General features: G+C 41.9%; 1 protein-coding gene across 1 annotated transcript in view; it reads left to right on the forward strand.

Annotated features, from left to right (window-relative positions):
- LOC126190965 (non-lysosomal glucosylceramidase) overlaps positions 1–21,296 on the forward strand; it is a 250,969-nt gene that overhangs the window by 201,296 nt on the left and 28,377 nt on the right. The window contains exon 13 of the mRNA XM_049931627.1: positions 5,299–5,441. Coding sequence (XP_049787584.1) covers positions 5,299–5,441 — 143 coding nt within the window. The remainder of the gene's footprint in view (positions 1–5,298; positions 5,442–21,296) is intronic.

Consider the following 21,296-nt stretch of genomic DNA (forward strand, 5'->3'; position numbering starts at 1 on the left):
GTCTGGGGTAGCCTGCGCCGGCTATCTGGCACTAAGGTCCACTCACCAGTTTCTGGCTTGACGGTCGCGAATGACGTCCTTGTGGCCCCTGAGGATGTCTCCAATGCCTTCGGCCGCTTTTTCGCAGAGGTTTCGAGCTCCGCTCATTACCACCCTGCCTTCCTCCCCCGCAAACAGGCAGAGGAGGCTAGGCCACCTAACTTCCGCTCCTCGAATCGTGAAAGTTATAATGCCCCATTCACCATGCGGGAACTCGAAAACGCACTTGGCCGATCATGGTCCTCCGCTCCAGGGCCTGATTCTATTCATATTCAGATGCTGAAGAACCTTTCTCCTGCGGGTAAAGGTTTTCTTCTTCGTACATACAATCGCATCTGGATTGAGGGACATGTTCCCGCATGCTGGTGCGAGTCTATTGTTGTCCCGATTCCTAAGCCGGGGAAGGACAAGCACTTGCCTTCCAGTTATCGACCTATCTCGCTTACCAGCTGTGTCTGTAAAGTGATGGAGCGAATGGTTAACTCTCGATTGGTTTGGCTGCTCGAGTCTCGACGCCTACTTACCAATGTACAATGTGGATTTCGTAGGCGCCGCTCTGCTGTTGACCATCTGGTTACCTTGTCGACCTTCATTATGAATAACTTCTTGCGGAAGCGCCCGACCGCGGCTGTGTTCTTTGATTTGGAGAAGGCTTACGACACCTGTTGGAGGGCGGGCATTCTCCGCACCATGTATACATGGGGCCTTCGCGGTCGCCTCCCTCTTTTTATTCGTTCCTTTTTAATGGATCGACAGTTCAGGGTACGTGTGGGTTCTGTCCTGTCAGACACCTTTCGCCAGGAGAATGGGGTGCCACAGGGCTCAGTTTTGAGCGTCGCTCTCTTCGCCATCGCGATCAATCCAATAATGGATTGCCTCCCAGATGATGTATCAGGCTCCCTTTTCGTGGACAATTTTACCATCTATTGCAGCGCGCAGTGTACACGTTTCCTGGTGCGCTGTCTTCAGCGTTCTCTTGACCATCTTTACTCCTGGAGTGTCGCCAATGGCTTCCGTTTTTCTGCCGAGAAGACGGTCTGTATTAACTTCTGGCGCTACAAAGAGTTTCTCCCACCGTCCTTACGACTCGGTCCCATTGCTCTCCCAATCGTGGAGACAACCAAATTTTTAGGCCTTACATTTGACAGGAAACTTAGCTGGTCTCCACATGTGTCATATTTGGCCGCCCGTTGTACTCGATCTTTAAATGTTCTCCGTGTTCTCAGTGGTATGTCGTGGGGAGCGGATCGAACCGTCCTACTTCGTCTATATCGGTCGATCGTCCGCTCCAAGCTGGATTATGGGAGCTTCGTATACTCCTCTGCACGGCCATCCATCTTACGCCGCCTCAACTCCATACAACATCGGGGTTTACGACTTGCGATCGGAGCATTTTATACTAGTCCCGTAGAGAGTCTTCATGCTGACGCTGGCGTATTGCCACTCACCTACCGGCGCGATAGGTCAATGCCCGACCACCCGTCTTATCGTTCCTTTTTTGACGACTCTCTCGACCGTCAATACGGGTTGTATGTCTCTGCCCTGCTACCCCCTGGAGTTCGCTTTCGGCGTCTCCTTCAACACCTTAATTTTTCACTCCCTGCAACCTTTTGAGTGGGTGAGAGCCACACGCCACCTTGGCTCCAGGCTCAGGTCCGCGTTCACCTTGACCTCAGCTCGCTCCCAAAAGAGGTTACCCCCGGTTCGGTCTACCACTCCCGTTTTGTGGAACTTCGTTCGAAGTTCATCAATATGACTTTCATTTATACAGATGGCTCTAAGACCAATGACGGGGTCGGGTGTTCCTTTATTGTCGGGGCACAAAGTTTCAAATACCGGCTCCATGGCCATTGCTCGGTCTTCACAGCTGAGCTCTTTGCCCTCTACCAGGCTGTTCTTTACATCTGCCGCCACCGACATTCTGCTTATGTCATCTGCTCCGATTCCCTGAGCGCCATCCAGAGCCTCAGTGATCCGTATCCGGTTCACCCTTTCGTGCACCGGATCCAACGCTCTCTTCGGCAGCTGATGGACGTCGGTTCTCCGGTTAGCTTTATGTGGGTCCCTGGCCATGTCGGTATCCCTGGGAACGAAGCTGCAGATGCCGCGGCCAAGGCTGCGGTCCTCCAGCCTCGGACAGCTTCTTGTTGTGTCCCTTCGTCAGATTTTAGCAGGGTTATTTGTCGGCGCATTTTCTCGCTGTGGCATGCCGATTGGGCTGCCCTTACAGCCAACAAGCTTCGGGCCTTGAAACCTCTTCCCGTGGCTTGGACGTCCTCCTCCCGCCCTTCTCGGCAGGAGGAGGTAGTTTTGGCCCAGTTAAGAATTGGACACTGCCGGTTCAGCCATCGCCATCTGCTGACGGCTGCGCCGGCGCCGTTCTGCCCATGTGGGCAATTGCTGACGGTCCGCCACATTTTAATGTCCTGTCCAGATTTTAATGCACTGCGTCTCGATCTTAACCTGCCATGTACTTTAGATGCCGTTTTAGCGGATGACCCACGACAAGCTGCTCGTGTTCTTCGTTTTATCCATTTGACAAACCTCACTAAGGACATTTGATGATGCTGTTTTTTAATCCTATGCCTGTCAGTCTGTCTTTTATCGTGTTTTCCCTTTTAGTTGTTGTTTTAAACTTGTGCCTCGCGGTGCATTCTTAACGTAGTCAGGGCGCTAATGACCATTGAAGTTGTGCGCCCTAAAACCACAAAAAAAAAAAAAAAAACCAGACATCCATCCTGTTGGAAGTACATCGCCATTCTGTCATGCCGTGAAACATTTTGTAGTAACATCGGTAGAACATTATGTAGGAAATCAGCATACATTGCACCATTTAGATTGCCATCGATAAAATGGGGGCCAATTATCCTTCCTCCCATAATGTCACACCATACATTAACCCGCCAAGGTCGCTGATGTTCCACTTGTCACAGCCATCGTGGATTTTTCGTTGCCCAATAGTGGATATTAGGCCGCTTTACATTACCGTTGTTGGTGAATGACGCTTTGTCGCTGGATAGAACATGTGCAAAAAATCTATCCTCATCCCGTAATTTGTCTTGTGCCCAGTGGCAGAACTGTACACAATGTTCAAAGTTGTCGCCATGCAATTCCTGGTGCATAGAAATATGGTATGGGTGCAATCGATATTTATGTAGCATTCTCCACACCGACGTTTTTGAGATTCCTGATTCTCGCGCAATTTGTCTGCTACTGATGTGCGAATTAGCTGCGACAGCAGCTGAATCACCTACTTAGGCAGCATCATTTGTTGCAGGTCATGGTTGATGTTTCACATGTGGCTGAACGCTTCCTGTTTCCTTAACTAACATAACTATCCAGCGAACGTCCAGACACTTGGATGCTGTTGTCCAGGATACCGAGCAGCATACATAGCACACGCCCATTGGGCATTTTGATCGCAATAGCCATACATCAACATATCAACCTTTTCCACAATTGGTAAACGGTCCATTTTAACATGAGTAATGCATCACGAAGCAAATACCATCTGCACTGGTGGAATGTTACGTGATACCACGTACTTACACATTTGTGACTATTACAGTGCCATCTATCACAAAGTGAAAAAAGTGGTCCAACTAAAACATTCATATTTCTTTATGTACTACACCGAATATGTAATAAAAAATGTGGGTTCCTATTTTAAAAAAACCCAGTTGATATTCATTTGACCTATGGCAGCGCCATCTAGCTGGCAAACCATAGCGCCATCTGGTTTCCCCCTTTGAGCTAGATGAGTTTTGTTCTTCGTAGTTTTTTTGTTTGATGCTTATTTCGTGAGATATTTGGCCCAGTCACTATGAATGGACCATCCTGTATATATATCTGGGTCAGCTTGTTAATATGAAATGAGACTTCCGACCTAGAAATACTTCATTGTATAAATTGGCCTGGCAAGCTTATTCTCTTCAGTTACCAAATGCAAGAAGGTCACTGAGCTGAAGAAGACACTTCTGACCAGGGTATACTGTTAGTTTTAACTTATGGCTGTGAGAAAAGGACATTAAATGAGTTGATTATCAGCAAACTCGTAGTAACTCAAAATGGAATGGAAAGATTAATGTTGGGCTACACAAAGAAACACAGGAAGAAAGCAGTTAGAAATCAGACATACACCAAAAGTCAAAGACATAATGGTAAGTGTAAATACCTTGAAGTAGCAATGAGCTGCCGGCCAGTGTGGCCAAGCGGTTCTAGGCACTTCAGTGACCGTTACGGTCACAGGTTCGAATCCTGCCTCGGGCATGGATGTGTGTGATGCCCTTAGGTTAGTTAGGTTTAAGTAATTCTAAGTTCTAGGGGACTGATGACCTCAGATGTTAAATCCCATAGTGCTCAGAGCCATCTGAACCATTTGAGCAATGAGCTGATTGTGTCGCTTGACAAAAGGATGGCAGGAGAAGAGACCACTGGGCAGATGGGATACAAGCTTATGGAAGACAGTTGCATTCAGTTGGCAACACGAAGATCAAGATGTAAGAGCCTGATGGGATCATGTGTTGCATGCCAACTCAAATAGGCCAAATCTCCACTGATTGAGTTGGCATATGAGAAAGGAGAGAGAGAGAGAGAGAGAGAGAGAGGGAGAACCTTCTTACAAAACTTAAGAAGCAAGAATTTAACAGTTGAAACCATTTTAAAACGCCTTGTAATAAATGCATGTACTCTTTAACAGGATCAGTAGTAATATGCTTTCAAAAATGAAATAGACTGTTTGGGTACCTAAAGATGAGCCCCCCAGGATTCGAAATGCATTGTGTATTGAAATAAAAATCACAATTTGTGACTGAAAGTGGTTGATTTTATTTTTTACAAAAGTAAAAGTCTCAGCAGCAAGGGCAGAATTAAGATTGGCTTTGTTGAGTTTTTGTTTCTCCTAAGAGGTTTTTGGTCAGTACACTCCTACAGCAGTTGCACATGTTGAATAGCTGTTTGTTCTTAAAGACTGGTCTGTTCAGAGAATTGTAGCTTTAAGTGAAAACACATTTTAATGTAGCAGGAGGTGATTAAATGTTTTAAAGTTTGTCTTTCAAAAGCAGTGTGCTGTATGCCTTCAACCAACCTCCCCCTGTCTTTCTCTCCCCCTTCCTGTACCCCCTCTCTCCTCCCTATTCCCTCCCCTACACCTTCCACTCCCATAGAATGTACAATTTCTGATTTATAATGTCAATAAGTTTCTTTGTCTAATTCTAACTTTTTGTGATCTAAGGTTATTAAAAATTCCATTTGTTACAGTGCATACTGTGGGAGCCTGTGGATAGCAGCTTTGTATTGCAGCAGTAGGATGGCAGAGACACTGAACCACCCTGAAGAAAGTATCCATTATTCTGAAATACTGGCTCGGGCAAAGGAGGCATTTAATTCGAAGCTGTGGAATGGTATTGTCTTTCATAATTATTGTTTGGGTTTGATGATATGTAAACTGAATAATTTGTCTTGAAATATGCTGACAGTTAGGTGGAGGAAGAGGAGGAGTAGAAATGTTACACAGACCACTTTCTTGGGCATAGAAGCTTCAGTTTTTAAATGGAACTCGCAAACTTTGCAGTGTGACAGACCCTGAAATCAAAAGACGGTGTGCTATGTTACCGAAGAGTTTTTCGTTTACTGTTCAGAAAAGCATTGCACTAATCACAATGCAGACCCACTGTGACTGCTGTTTGTGAGTGCATGATTAAGTAAGTGCTGTTTGTAAGCTGCTGTGACTCACTCTCACTGTTGCCATGCTATTTAAAGTTACTCTGAATGTGTTCAGTGAACTTCCAAGAGCTGCATACTAAAGATATCAGAGGTACTTTGAATGCCATCTTCTCCAGTGGACACTGCCTTCCCGTCAGGTAATACACAAGCTAGTACTACTTGTCAGATTGAGTCAAAGTGTCAAGTCAGTGGTAGGTATATGAATCTGGGTACAGAGTAGTGAGGGACCAGAGAGAACTCAGGGTATTGCACCTGTACCGCTTACCAACAAGTCTGGGGTTCTGTCTCTTAACTTAAACTGAACCATTGTAACACAATACCTGTTGGGAAATGTGTCCATGTCATAGAGGGGCAAGTGCAAAAGGTTCAGTTAATTATTGGCAGTTTGAAGGTGCAATGAACAGATGGTGCATCTTGCGAAAATGACAGCAAGAGGCATGAAGGATCATCATATGCACTTAGTGTGTGTGCCTGGAGGCCTCATTCTATATGTTGAAGAGGCTTTTCTGGTTGCCATTGAGGGGAATAGGGTGCAATATCACCACAGATTGTGGCTCACAGAGGAACAATCAATGTCTGTCATGTGGGCACAGGGGTTATACTTTACTCTTTTGAAGTTTTGTTCACTTTTTTGACACATTCTTTTTTGATGACACAATTGTACTGAGTTTTGACATAGTGGCCATCTCCAGATGCTATAAAAATATAAAGCTTATTATATTAATACCTTAAAGCAAGTACAGCAGAGTCCTGCTAATCCAAACCCCAGTAATCCGAACATGAAAAATGTTAGTCTAAGTATGGAAAACTGTGCAGTAACCTGGTGTGCATACACACTATTTTAATTTATACAGTGCAGTAAACATTTATTAGAAAAATTGGCAAGAAAACATTAGATGTAAACAATGCATAACAATTAACGAAAAGCTGTCAAACTTTCTAAAATACAGCGGACATTTTATCCCTACTTTTTAGATGACAAAAACTCATTGTTTTTTGGTGTAATGAAGGCAGTCTGTTATGACTCATAGTTGCGCCATCGTCTCATAAACATCAAATCAGCAGATGTAGCTCCAAATAAAGCAGCACAAGGTTAAGGGCTTCTGCTGCATCACTGTGTGGCACCAACTCTCCTTTGTCACTTTCAGGCTCATTGTCACTTCTGTCACAGCAGTCCACTTCTTCCTGGTCTTAAGTCACAGCAGCAACTAAATCAGTGTCAGAATGGTTCTCCACACATGCCCCATCAATTGCCATCCACTCATCTATGTCTCCTTCACCAGTTTCTTCACATCCAGGGATTGTCTGTATCATTTGTAGTAGATTTTCCTCCTCATTTTCAACTAGGTTGTCCTAAAATTCAAGAGATGTCTACAGTTTTCTCCATGATTTTTTCAGAGTATTTTCTGAAATATTCTGCCATGCCTCAGTGGCCCAATAAACATCCTCCTTCACATTGGTCTTTTTTATTTTGTCCACTAAAGGAATGCTATCATCTTGGATCAGCACTCTTAAAAATTGTTTTCCGTAAATCAGTTGTAATGTTTACAGTACACCCTGGTCCATCAGCTGTAGAAGTATTGTAACATTCAGCGGCAAAACTTTGCCACAATTCTCCTTTGCTTAATTCCTCCATGCTGGGATGAGATGGCACGTTATTAATCAAACGGATTGCAAGGGGAGACAAATGATTTTCCTTAGAAAACCATCGAACGGAGGGAACAAACTGGCCGTGGAACCACTCTTTGAACAGCTTACCATCCGTCCATGCTTTTTTCTGGTTGTGATAATATATGGGCATGGACTTCATGTTGCAATTTTTAAAAGCTCTGGGCCTAGATGATTTGCCGATCAGCATTAAAGGCAGCTTGTGATTTCCAGCAGTGTTGCTGCACGCTAATAAAGTCACACGATCTTTGCACATTTTAAAACCAGGAGCATGGTCTTCTGCTTTTGATGCTAGGCTTTTTGTTGGCAATCTCTAATATTAAGGTCAATCTCCCGCTACAAGGTGGCTTCTTAGAGCTGACCAGCACCCCTAAACTGTAGAATATTATAGCTCAAGAGTAAGACAACAAAATCAACTTTACTTAAGAAAATTAGACCATAAAGGAGCACTTTTCATGAAATTTATTAAGCGAGGAATCTTAATGGAGGATATCATCAACTAAAAAGATCACAAGACAAATAATTTGACTGTATGAGGTGCATTTGGAAAGTAAATTTTCCTATTTTTTAAAAAAAAAAAAAAAAAAAAAAAAAACAAGAACAAACTACTTGCATGAAAAACCGTATTGGCAACAGGTGTAGCAATGTTTGAGCTATTTTTTGACTTAGCCACCAAAAGAATTGAGATACTTGTCATACCGTGGGATCAACTTTTGAATTCCTGTGTCATAGAAGTCTGCTGCCTGTGAATGGGAGCTCTTCATTGTTGTCAAAACACTGGCTGGAGGACAGGAACTTATTGAGGTGCAAGAAAAGACGTAAATCACTGGAAACGAGATCAGGACACTATGCTGAATGATCAAACAGCTCCCATCAGAAACTACTGCAAAATAATTGCTGTGCGCCGAGTCATATCAGGACAAGCATTGTCATAGAGCAGCATAACACCTGCAGTAAGCATTCCACACCTCTTGTTCTGAATGGCACATCACAGTTTTTCCATTGTTTCACAGTAGCAGTCAATGTTTGCTGTTTCACATCTGGGCAGGAAGTCAGTGAGCAGAATGCCTTTCCTATCCCAGAACGCAGTTGCACATCACTTTCTGCACCGACACAGTCTGTTTGGATTTCATCTTGATTGGAGATCCACTGTGATGCCAATGCATTGACTGCTGCTTGGGGTCCAGGATCAAGTGAGAAATCCACATTTTGTAGCATGTGACAATCCTGTCGATGAATTTATCGCCATCATCATGATAACACTCCAGAAATGTCAGTGCTGTTCTAAAGTGTTTCGTTTGTTGCTTGGGTGTCAGGTTTTTTGGCACCCCACTGGCACACAATTTCTCGAGCAGCAGGTGCTTAGTGACAGTTTTATGCAACAAGGAACACGATATCTGCGAAAATGACTGCTGAGTTTCGTAATAGTGAAGTGACGGTTCTCCAGGATGCGCTGCCACACCAGCTCAGCCATTTGATCATTGAAAATGGATTGTCGCCCACTGTGCTCTTCATCGTTGACTTTATTATGACCTTTGGAAAAAAGCCTACACCAGCGATTCACCATCTGTTTGCTCATGATGTTCTGCTCATAGACCTGACAGAGCTGACGATGAATTTCAATGGGCGCTTTGGTTTGTGCATTAAGGAGCCTTATCACTGACAGAACCTCACAGGTGATGGGAGAATGAATGAGAGACGCCATTTTGGGGCAATGCTGCTGCATTACTAATGCTAGGCAGGACCTGTCCAGCTGACATTTGATTCTCATGTCATAGATCTGTTGTGCATGTGCAATTTTCATGGCTAAATATGTCTTCATTAAAGGAAACAACATTGGGAAACTTAATTTCTGGATGTACCTTGTATGTAGATGAGCATAGAGATGTTTGACTACCTCATCAGTAAATTAAAGATGAATGTTTCCTACTTGTCCATGGCATAATGGTAGCATCATAGGCAAGTGAACAGGACAGTTGTTGGGTCCCGAGTTTGATCCTTATTACTTCCTATATTTTAACTGTCTTGGTTAAAACCTGTCATCAGTGCTGTGTACTGAGTTTTATCTATACTGCTTACACTGCATCTCAAAGCAAAGTTTTAAGGTCTTGTCAAAGTTCTTGATTTTTAAGCATATAAACACCTATCCCAGAACATCACACAAATTAAATTCTGAACAAAATGCAGTGAACAACCACAAAATATTACTGATATTTGATTGTTGGAAATGTAATTCATCAGCAATCAATGTTAAGGCCAAGCATTTCAGTTAATCTAAATAGCCTGTGCAAGTTTCATTCAGAAAGCGTGATCTTATTGGCACCTCATTTGCCTTCCTAGTGTCTTCAAAAAATTCCTAAGTTTAGTAGTTAATTCAAAGGAAGCCTCTTTGACAGTTAAATATCACACCAATTATATTTTTATGTGCAAGGTAGCTAGGCCTGGAAGAGATGAACTTCTTTCATGAAATATTTGAATTTTTCCTTAAATGGGCAATTAAAAATTTTGTTGCGATATTAGACCTCACGCTACCTATTTTCATGCCCCATTTGCCCACTTCCCACACTTTATTTGGCTATGAAAATTCAGACAAATACTCACTGTGTAATTTATAGGGAGTCTTGTTTTGCTCTGTTCAAGCAGTCGTCCAAAACATTTCGAGTGTTAATCATATGACAAAATACATCCATTTCGCTTGCTGTCATTTCCAAAAACCTTGTTTCGATATCTTGAACCATTATGAAATAAGACGAGATTCGGGAGCTTTGCGAGCAACTTGTTCGCAGATATATAACAACCAATATCTCAAATGAAAAGAGATATCATTCCGCTCTCAACCTTAAATACAATTCCAGTATGTTGGCTATATTTGATAGCGATAATGTATGGCCTAAAATGAACTGTGCTCAAAAGTCTATACAGTCATTTACTTAGTCTCTTATCACCACAGTAGCTATTATAAATAATGAAAATAAGTTCAGTGTTTCATCGAGTGAAGATATCAAGCTATAAGATGTGGGAGAATCAAATTTTTTCACTGAATAAATTTCTTAAAATCAGATAATTATTTCATAGCAGCTGCCATGTCTGCTCCAGAGTTTTGCCAAGAAGACTTGTAGCTGTCACTCTCGCTGTTGCATGTGCTGCAGCGACAAGATTCAAATATGTTTGAATTCAAACATCACAAGTTGTAGCAGAAGACAGGCAGTGCCATGGATGTCGCTCACCTAGGACACGTCCATAACTATACCTGCAGGTATGTTCTGTCATCTGAAGCTGCCGCTTGCTGCGAGTTGCTTGTATCGCTTATGTAGGATGCAGCCTTGGGCTTCCATATGCAAGAGGAGGAACATAATGTTGGTAACATTGATGAGCAACTACAAATTTTACATACATTTGTAAAAAGTAAATGTTAGACAGTTTAGAACAGATGGAGATTTATATTAGTAGACAGAAGGGACCGAACCATCTCCTTAGTGAGCAAAACGAGTTTGCAACAGATGAATGTTTTAATATTTATGATGATATATCCAGTTAAGGCAGCCGGTGCATGCTACAGACATGCTCCAACTGACAACGGGGCCTTCCTGTGACTGAATGCTACACTGTGCCATCGGAGTCACTTTTTCAGTTCGTGGCATCTGCCCAGGAAATGTAATCACCTTGTAGCTGGAAGAGGAGTGCCAGTAAGCTGCAGCAGATGGACATTCTTCTCATCAAGTCTGTATTGTCTCTTCTAAGCTCATGGACAGTGGTAAACATCTAGCAGCTAGAATTCCAGCACTGTCAGTCATCAGAAATTTGTACCACAAAGATTTCTCCCCATTTCTTTCATTTCAAAGACATTACCCAGTTCTCAACACTGTTTTACTGATAAACCAACCTGTGCTCTATTTTTATATTTCACAAGTAACTGATTTAATATTGCTGTGATATATTTGTCATATTTATTCAAAAACAAAGATTGTCTTACAGACAACACCCACATGTAGAGCAAAGTGTGGGGAAGGAAAAAGCACACTTAGGTGTATCTATATATTGTGCTGATTTTTGGTATTACGTTCAGTGTGACGACCCGTGAACATTTCTTCACCAAATGTGGATCTTAGACATTATGCTATCCTTAGGAAGATGCAGGCAAGCAACTCCCTCCTGGAGTTGGGTGGAGTTGCAAACAATATAGATATCCCAGTTGTTGCTGAAATCCTTTATTAATAATCATAAAGAAATGTAGAGCAGTGTGTCTGCAGCAAGCAGGTGGCAGGTGATGGCCCATAGACCTGAACATGCTAGCACATACAGGCCGATGCAAGTGTTTCTCGAGGAGGGCAGTGTACAGCGTTCTGGAACCTCTGCATTGCAGCGAGTGATGCTGTCTACATTAAGACGATACGGTGGTTTAGCGACAAATGGTGCCAAGGGATATGCAGGACTGCCCCAGGCATTAACTAGATTCTGAGGACTGATGGTGCAGAGCTGACTAGACCCCTCAATGTGTGTATAAGACAATTGGGGGGGGGGGGGGGGGCAATGTTGCTATCTGCTATGAGCCCAGGCAGTCAGTGGTTCATATCCCAGTGGCAGTGGCTGCTGTGTCATAATTATGGCACTGGGTGATATTACGCAGCTTTTTGACAATGATGGGATGGTCCTGGGAAGTGACCATTGCAGGATAAACCATGTTGCTTGGTTGCTGTGAAACGTCTGTAACAAGGCCAATGTTCTAGGTTTGGATATCATCACTCAGGAGGAGGTCAATGCAAAAGTGGCCCAACAGCGAAAGGTTGCAGTGTTGATGAGTCTCCATACACCGCTACTGATGGTGACTGTGGCCCGGTTACGAGACTGGACTGTGGCAGTGTTTTACGCTGTTAAACTTTGACCCCCCTTAGACAACCCGAGCCCACTTAATCGCTGTTTAAGAGCCTAGTTGCAAAAAAGACACTGATTGTTTCTACATTGTGTATTCTCCTGTACAAATTTGGACTAAACACTTCCTGTGTAACTTTTCTGCTTTGTGTATTGTTCTTCCTTTTTTACATTAGATTATCTCATTATTCTTTTGATCCTCAAACACACAGCTTCTGTGTAAACAGCCCCTCACCCACCCTTTTTCTCCTTTTTGCAGCTTTACTTAACACTCTGTCTTTGAATGACTTCTTCACTGGTTCTGACATGACTGCTGCAGACGTGCAGGTTAAGGGAATGTAAAAGTGGGAGTTGAGCAAATCTGTTTCTTAGGCATCAGTACACAATATTTATTATTATCATCAGAAATGTGCATGCAGTTGATGTGGAAATTCTGTGGTGTGGAGTGGCCGCATGGTTAGAGGCGCCGTGTCACGGATTGTGCAGCCTCTCCCGCCTCAAGTTCGAGTCCTCCCTCAGGCTTGTGTGTGTGTGTTTGTTCATAGCGTAAGTTAGTTTAAGTAGTGTGTAAGTCTAGGGACTGATGACCTCAGCAGTTTGGTCCCTTAGGAATTCACACACATTTGAATGTGTTTGGTCCAATATTTTTTTCACGTAGGCAAACAGAAATTATTAGGGAAGGAAAATGAAAATTTAATAATCATGGGGGACTGGAATTAGACAGTAGGAAAAGGAAGAGAGGGAAACGTAGTAGGTGAATATGGAATGGGGGTAAAGAATGAAAGAGGTAGCCACAAGGTAGAATTTTGCACAGAGCATAAGTTAATGATAGCTAACACTTGGTTCAAGAATCATGAAACAAGGTAGTATACATGGAAGAGGCCTAGGGATATTGGAAGGTTTCAGATAGATTATATAATGGTAAGACAGAGATTTAGATTATATAATGGTAAGACAGAGGTTTAGGAACCAAGTTTTAACTTGGAAAACATTTCCAGGGGCAGATGTGGACTCTGACCACAATCTGTTGGTTATGAACTGTAGATTAAAACTGAAGAAACTGCAAAAAGGTGGGAGTTTAAGGAGATGGGACCAGGATAAACTGACTAAACCAGAGGTTGTACAGAGTTTCAGGGAGAACATTAGGGAACGATTGACAAGAATGGGGGAAAGAAATACAGTAGATGAAGAATGGGTAGCTTTGAGAGATGATATAGTGAAGGCACCAGAGGATCAAGTAGGTATGAAGACGAGGGCTAGTAGAAATCCTTGGGTAACAGAACAAATATTGAATTTAGTTGATGAAAGGAGAAAATATAAAAATGCAGTAAATGAAGCAGGCAAAAAGGAATACAAACGTCTCAAAAAATGAGATCGACAGGAAATGCAAAATGGCTAAGCAGGGATGGCTAGAGGACAAATGTAAGGATGTAGAGGCTTATCTCACTAGGGGTAAGATAGATACTGCCTACAGGAAAATTAAAGAGACCTTTGGAGAAAAGAGAGCCACTTGTATGAATATTAAGAGCTCAGATGGAAACCCAGTTCTAAGCAAAGAAGGGAAAGCAGAAAGGTGGAAGGAGTATATAGAGGGTCTATACAAGGGCGATGTACTTGAGGACAATATTCTGGAAATGGAAGAGAATGTAGATGAAGACAAAATTGGAAATACGATACTGCGTGAAGAGTTTGACAGAGCACTGAAAGACCTGAGTTGAAGCAAGGCCCCAGGAGTATACAACATTCCATTAGAACTACTGACGGCCTTGGAAGAGCCAGTCCTGACAAAACTCTACCAACTGGTGAGCAAGAAGTATGAGGCAGGTGAAATACCCTCAGATTTCAAGAAGAATATAATAATTCCAATCCCAAAGAAAGCAGGTGTTGACAGGTGTGAAAATTACTGAATTTTTTTTTTCAATAGCACTTTATTTAGCTAATAAATAGACCTGTTAAAAATATTTTTGCCTATTTTAAGGTCTTAATGTAAGCTTTTTGTCAGTTTTTCTGTTGTGGCTGAATCTGTAATGATTGTGTCATAAAAAAGTGATTGGGTCAAAAACTGAAAATAAAAAATAAATAAATAAAATAAATTGTCTCTGACTGGCGGTGAAGATTGAGAAGACCAGCCTTGCTCTAGTAGTTTCAGTGCTGCTCACAGTCTGCAGTTTTGTTCCCAAAACTAATTGTGGCCCTGTGTTTCTTTGTCAGGTGAAAGCTTGAACCAGAGATTTAAGTCCCTGTGACAAGCTAGACTGTAACTTTTGAGACTTGCACCATAGATTTCGGTCCCCCTAAGTACATTACACATCAGGGATAGCTACCCATGTAGCTGATAGTGTTTACACGGTGTTTTGAACTAAGTGACACTACATCCAGTCGATGTAATGACATCTGTAAGGGATCCTAAAGTATAATTATCATAAGATACAAAGAAATCCCTCCGCCTTCCACAAACAATGAAACTATTAAAATCCTAATGATCAATTAACAAAGCTTTTGTGACAAAGTGCCTGACAGTGAAGCAAAAGCAGTTGAGCATACATAATACTAAAACCTGAAACAGTGAGATTTTTGGAATAAATAAAAATGATTATTGGAAAGATAGGCTAATGGGAAATCTGAGCTGCATACAAGATGATTGAGAAATATTCAGTTTCGAAGTTAAGCATAAACTTATAATTGGGGTCTTCTATCTACTGGACTCATCCCCAGATGCATCCAAATACTTTTGAGAAAACCTCAGCTTGCTAGTTCTTACACTCATCAGTCCAACTGTTATCACAGAATGAGACTGAAATCATCCAACAATTGACTGGGATGTTCATATAACTTGCGGGTTTGCTGCCGGGTGACGTCATCGAACACCGCCGATATTTCAACAGGAGCACACCCTGCCGTTCTCAAGGCACAAATGCAAGGAAGAAAAAATGTGCAAGCAAATTTAATACCTTGGTTCACAGAGGAGAAACAAGGAAGACGCCACACACAGAACAAGTGTTAACACAGCCAAAGATAAACAACATCAGAAATATCGATAGTTACTATTAATCAACAGGTGAGGTAGCACTAATTCTGTCCCTCTGTTTTTTGATGAGCGTCAGAGCTGGACTCCAAGCAGCATTTAAACAAAATCCACCATCTCTGTTAATAAGGTTGCTTGATAGTCTGATTTCAACAGCTTCCTTAATAACACTATCCCAATAGCTGGACGTGCAAGCCAGAATCTCCGTGTTGTTGTATTCCACCCCTGCCACCTTTAGAATTTGAAAGAGAGTATTCCAGTGAACATTATCAAAAGCTTTCTCTAAGTCTACAAATGCTAGAAACGTAGGTTTGCCTTTCCTTAATCTTTCTTCTAAGATAAGTCGTAAGGTCAGTATTGCCTCACGTGTTCCAGTATTTCTACGGAATCCAAACTGATCTTCCCCGAGGTCGGCTTCTACTAGTTTTTCCATTCGTCTGTAAAGAATTCGTGTTAGTATTTTGCAGCTGTGACTTATTAAACTGATTGTTCGGTAATTTTTACATCTGTCAACACCTGCTCTCTTTGTGATTGGAATTATTATATTCTTCTTTAAGTCTGAGGGTATTTCGCCTGTTTCATACATCTTGCTCACCAGGTGGTAGAGTTTTGTCAGGACTGGCTCTCCAAAGGCCATCAGTAGTTCCAATGGAATGTTGTCTACTCCGGGGGCCTTGTTTCGACTCAGGTCTTTCAGTGCTCTGTCAAACTCTTCACGCAGTATCGTATCTCCCATTTCATCTTCATCTACATCCTCTTCCATTTCCATAATATTGTCCTCAAGTGCATCGCTCTTGTATAGACCCTCTATATACTCCTTCCACCTTACTGCTTTCCCTTCTTTGCTTAGAACTGGGTTTCCATCTGAGCTCTTGATGTTCATACATGTGGTTCTCTTATCTCCAAAGGTCTCTTTAATTTTCCTGTAGGCAGTATCTATCTTACCCCTAGTGAGATAAGCCTCTACATCCTTACATTTGTCCTCTAGCCATCCCTGCTTAGCCATTTTGCACTTCCTGTCGATCTCATTTTTGAGACGTTTGTATTCCTTTTTGCCTGCTTCATTTACTGTATTTTATATTTTCTCCTTTCATCAATTAAATTCAATATTTCTTCTGTTACCCAAGGATTTCTACTAACCCTCTTCTTTTTACCTACTTGATCCTCTGCTGCCTTCACTATATCATCCCTCAGAGCTACCCATTCTTCTTCTACTGTATTTCTTTCCCCCATTCCTTTCAATTGTTCCCTTATGCTCTCCCTGAAACTCTGTACAACCTCTGGTTCTTTCAGTTTATCCAGGTCCCATCTCCTTAAATTCCCACCTTTTTGCAGTTTCTTCAGTTTTAATCTACAGGTCATAACCAATAGATTGTGGTCAGAGTCCACATGTGCCCCTGGAAATGTCTTACAATTTAAAACCTGGTTCCTAAATCTCTGTGTTACCAGTATATAATCTATCTGATACCTTTTAGTATCTCCAGGGTTCTTCCATGTATACAACCTTTTATCATGATTCTTAAACCAAGTGTTAGCTATGATTAAGTTGTGCTCTGTGCAAAATTCTATCAGGCGGCTTCCTCTTTCATTTCTCAGCCCCAATCCATATTCACCTGCTACGTTTCCTTCTCTCCCTTTTCCTACACTCGAATTCCAGTCACCCATGACTATTAAATTTTCGTCTCCCTTCACTATATGAATAATTTCTTTTATTTCATCATACATTTCTTCAATTTCTTCGTCATCTGCAGAGCTAGTTGGCATATAAACTTGTACTACTGTAGTAGGTGTGGGCTTCGTATCTATCTTGGCCACAATAATGCGTTCACTATGCTGTTTGTAGTAGCTTATCCGCATTCCTATTTTCCTATTCATTATTAAACCTACTCCTGCATTCCCCCTATTTGACTTTGTGTTTATAACCCTGTAGTCACCTGACCAGAAGTCTTGTTCCTCCTGCCACCGAACTTCACTAATTCCCACTATATCTAACTTTAACCTATCCATTTCCCTTTTTAAATTTTCTAACCTACCTGCCCGATTAAGGGATCTGACATTCCATGCTCCGATCCGTAGAACGCCAGTTTTCTTTCTCCTGATAACGACATCCTCTTGAGTAGTCCCCGCCCAGAGATCCGAATGGGGGACTATTTTACCTCCGGAATATTTTACCCAAGAGGACGCCATCATCATTTAATCATACAGTAAAGCTGCATGCCCTCGGGAAAAATTACGGCCGTAGTTTCCCCTTGCTTTCAGCCGTTCGCAGTACCAGCACAGCAAGGCCGTTTTGGTTATTGTTACAAGGCCAGATCAGTCAATCATCCAGACTGTTGCCCTTGCAACTACTGAAAAGGCTGCTGCCCCTCTTCAGGAGCCACACGTTTGTCTGGCCTCTCAACAGATACCCCTCCGTTGTGGTTGTACCTACGGTATGGCTATCTGTATCGCTGAGGCACGCAAGCCTCCCCACCACCGGCAAGGTCCATGGTTCATGGGGGGGAGGGGATAAAATATTCTGGAGGTAAAATAGTCTCCCATATAGATATCTAGGCAAGGGCTACTTGGAAGGAAAAACAAATCATGTATTCTATGAGTCAAAGCATGGGATGTTAGATCCATTAATCAAGTAAGTATGCTAGAAAATTAAAAAGAGAAATGAATAGATTAAAGTTAGATATGGAGGAATTAGGTTATTGGTGAAGTGTGCTGACAGGAAGAAAGAGACTATGGTCAGGTGAGAACAGGGTTATCAACACAAAATCAAATAGGGGTAATGAAAAAGTGGAAGTAATAATGAGTAAGAAAATAGGATTTAGGGTGAGCTGCTGTGAAGAGCATAATAGATGGATTATTGTAGCTGAGATACACTAAGATACACACAAAGCCAAGCCCTTCATTGTAGTACAAGCTGATATGCATACTAGCTCTGCAGCTGATGAAAAGAATGAAAAAATGTGCAATGACTTAAAAGAAATTATTGAGATCATTAAAAAAGTAAAGAATTTAATTGTGGTGGAGGATTGGAATTCAATAGCAGGAAAAAGAAGAGAAGGAAGAATAGAGAAGCTACTGGTAGAATTTTGCAGAGAACATATTGTAATCACTGCAAACACCTAGTTTAAGAATCATTAAAGTTAGCTGTATGCTTGGAAGAGACCTGAAAGCACTGGGAAATTTTACAGATTATTTAATGGACAGAGTTTTTGAGCCGGCCACGGTGGCAGAGTGGTTCTAGGCGCTTCAGTTCGGAACCACGCTGCTGCTATGGTTGTAGGTTCAAAAGTCTGCCTATGGCATGGATGTGTGTGATGTCCTTAGGTTAGTGTTAGTATTTTTAAGTCGAAGGGACTGATGACCTCAGATGTTAAGTCCCATAGTGCTTAGAGCCATTCGAACCATTTTGAGAGATTTTGAAACCTGATTTTAAACTGTAGATGATTTCCTGTGGGCAGATATGGACTCTGACAATAAATTATTGAACTGCTGATCAAAATGGAAGAAACTGCAGAAAATTAAGAAATGAAGGGGATGGGACCTGAAAAATTTGATGTAATTGGAGGTTATTGAGAGTTTCTAAGGGAGCATTAGACAAGTATTGGCTGAAACAGGGGAAAGGAATACAATAGAAGACAAATTGGTAACTTTGAGAGATGAAATAGTGTAGGCAGCAGCAGAGCAACTAAGCAAAAAGACAAGTCCATGTAGAATCCCTTGGATAACACATGAGATATTGAGTTTATTTGACAAAAGGAGAAAACATAAAAAGCTGAGCAGGCAAATGAGGTTTACAGGTGCCTCAAAAATGAGATGGACGGGAAGTGCAAAATGGTTGGTAGGGAAATGGAAAGTTGTAGAAGCTTGACTGGCTGTGAGAAAGATTGATGCCACCTACAAGAAAATGAAAGGAAACTTTAGGGGAAATTGAGGCAATTGTATGAATGTCATAGTTCACATGACAGGTCAGTACTAAGCAACGGAAGACTGGAACATGTAGGAATAATTAACTTAAATTTAGTTTCTGTGTCTTTGTTTCCCTAAGATGTGGTGTATTTAGCATCCTGGATTATCTCCTGATGCTTTCCAGGTATATCTACTGCTGTCGGGAACTTCACCATATAAGGGGCATTCAAATGAAACATGGTCACCAGTGTAAAGTAACAGTAACAATTTTATTAACTCAAAAATGTAGTTATACACAGTACACATACTCAAAAATAGTCGCCAAAACTATTGGCACATTTATCCCATTGCAACAGTAGCCGGTCGATTCTGTCCTTGAAGAAGCTCGTAGGCTGCTGTCGGGTCCAGGCCTGGACCCAGTCACACACTTCATCGTCTGTTGTGAATCTATGTCCACGAATAACTTGTTTTAGAGGTCCAAACACATTAAAGTCACACGGTGAAAGGTTGGGACAGTATGGTCGATGTTCTGGATGTTCCAGCATTTCCCACTGAAACTGCTGCAATGTCGTCTTTGCAGCATTGGCCATGTGTGGGCATTATGGTGTGGGCGGTTCCCATGCTAATACCCAGTAACCGAAGGATCTTGTCCACAGTGATTCCGTGGTTGTCCAAGACTTAAGCATTCACTTCCGCAACAATTTCCGGTGTGATGACATGATGAGCCTGTCTAGGGCAAGCGTCATCTTTCAGTGACTCAGGCCCCTCAAGAAATCATTTGCACCATTCCACAACACTTTAATGACTCAGTCTGTACTCACTGTGCATGGTCTTCATCCATCAATAGATTTCACAGCCTCCAATTCTGTACGCTGCCACAAATCGCATCACTCCTCGTTCCTGCTTACTCACCTGCATGTTCACTAGTGGATGATAACTTGTGTGACCATATTCTCTTCGGCATGAAACCACACTGGCGCTATGCAACATCAAACGGTGTGCACATGTCAATCTCTCTACCAATAGATGGTGCCACCATACCCGCAGTTACATGGTGCTGCCTTACGTATAAGCCAAAGGTAGACGCACCGACCAGGTTTCATTTGAAAGAACCTCATAGTACTTACAGAATTTCAGAAGCCTTTTGTCTCTGCAGTTTATGTTCCCCAAAATCCCAGGTGGGGAAGTTCCTCTATTTGATCATAAATTTATTCAATTACCTTGTCTTTGCTGTTCATCATTAATTAAACATATTACAGTCTTTAGTTCTATCATCGGTAGTCAATCATTAACATTTTATGTATTAATCACATTGTTCTCCGATTTAACCCTTAGAACAATTGCTACAATACATGATTCAAAGTTTTCTTTCCCAGTTACTTTTAGTAACACTCTTGTATTCTATACATTTCTTACTACTTTTTTCTGTTATGGAAGGATTTTTTGTATAAAACTGCTGTTGTCCACTCCATATCCTGAGCTCCTAACCCGATCATGATCAGTAAACTGATTTTCTTCTTTTCTTCTGCCCATTTATTCCTGGCTGTAGAACTTGAGATATTCTGAAGGCACTGTATGCAGTGGTTTTTCCTTGCCTTACACATCTAACAGGTTTTGATGTTCATGGAGGTTCATTTTCTCATAATTAAAACAAGACGACGCGATAGTGTCCTCATGGCTGTCAATAAGAAATGAGGCCACTCTTATTGGCAGTCATGTGGTCCCTAATATACTGGCTGCCTAACGTGTTCATCCACTCACCACCATAAGGTTTAAGTTGGGAACAACACTTCATTAGGAACAGGATATAGTAACATTTCTTCTTACTTCTGTTCAGTGTAATTTTTGGAGTGTTTCACTTCACATCGTGGTGGCCTGCTGCCTTTTGCTTCAGAGTTATTCCTAAGTTAATTTCAATTGGGAGAGGATCTAAGCCCAGTGTATCATTCCTAACTGCCCAGTAAGCTAAAGTAGCTAATTCTGGTAAACATATCGTTAGGTCTATTCTAATGGCCAGTTTCCAGGTGCTTTAGATGTAGGTTTTCATACAAATTTGAAACATTTGCTT

The sequence above is a fragment of the Schistocerca cancellata genome, chromosome 6 (genome assembly GCF_023864275.1).
Source record: "Schistocerca cancellata isolate TAMUIC-IGC-003103 chromosome 6, iqSchCanc2.1, whole genome shotgun sequence".
NCBI lineage: Eukaryota > Metazoa > Arthropoda > Insecta > Orthoptera > Acrididae > Schistocerca > Schistocerca cancellata.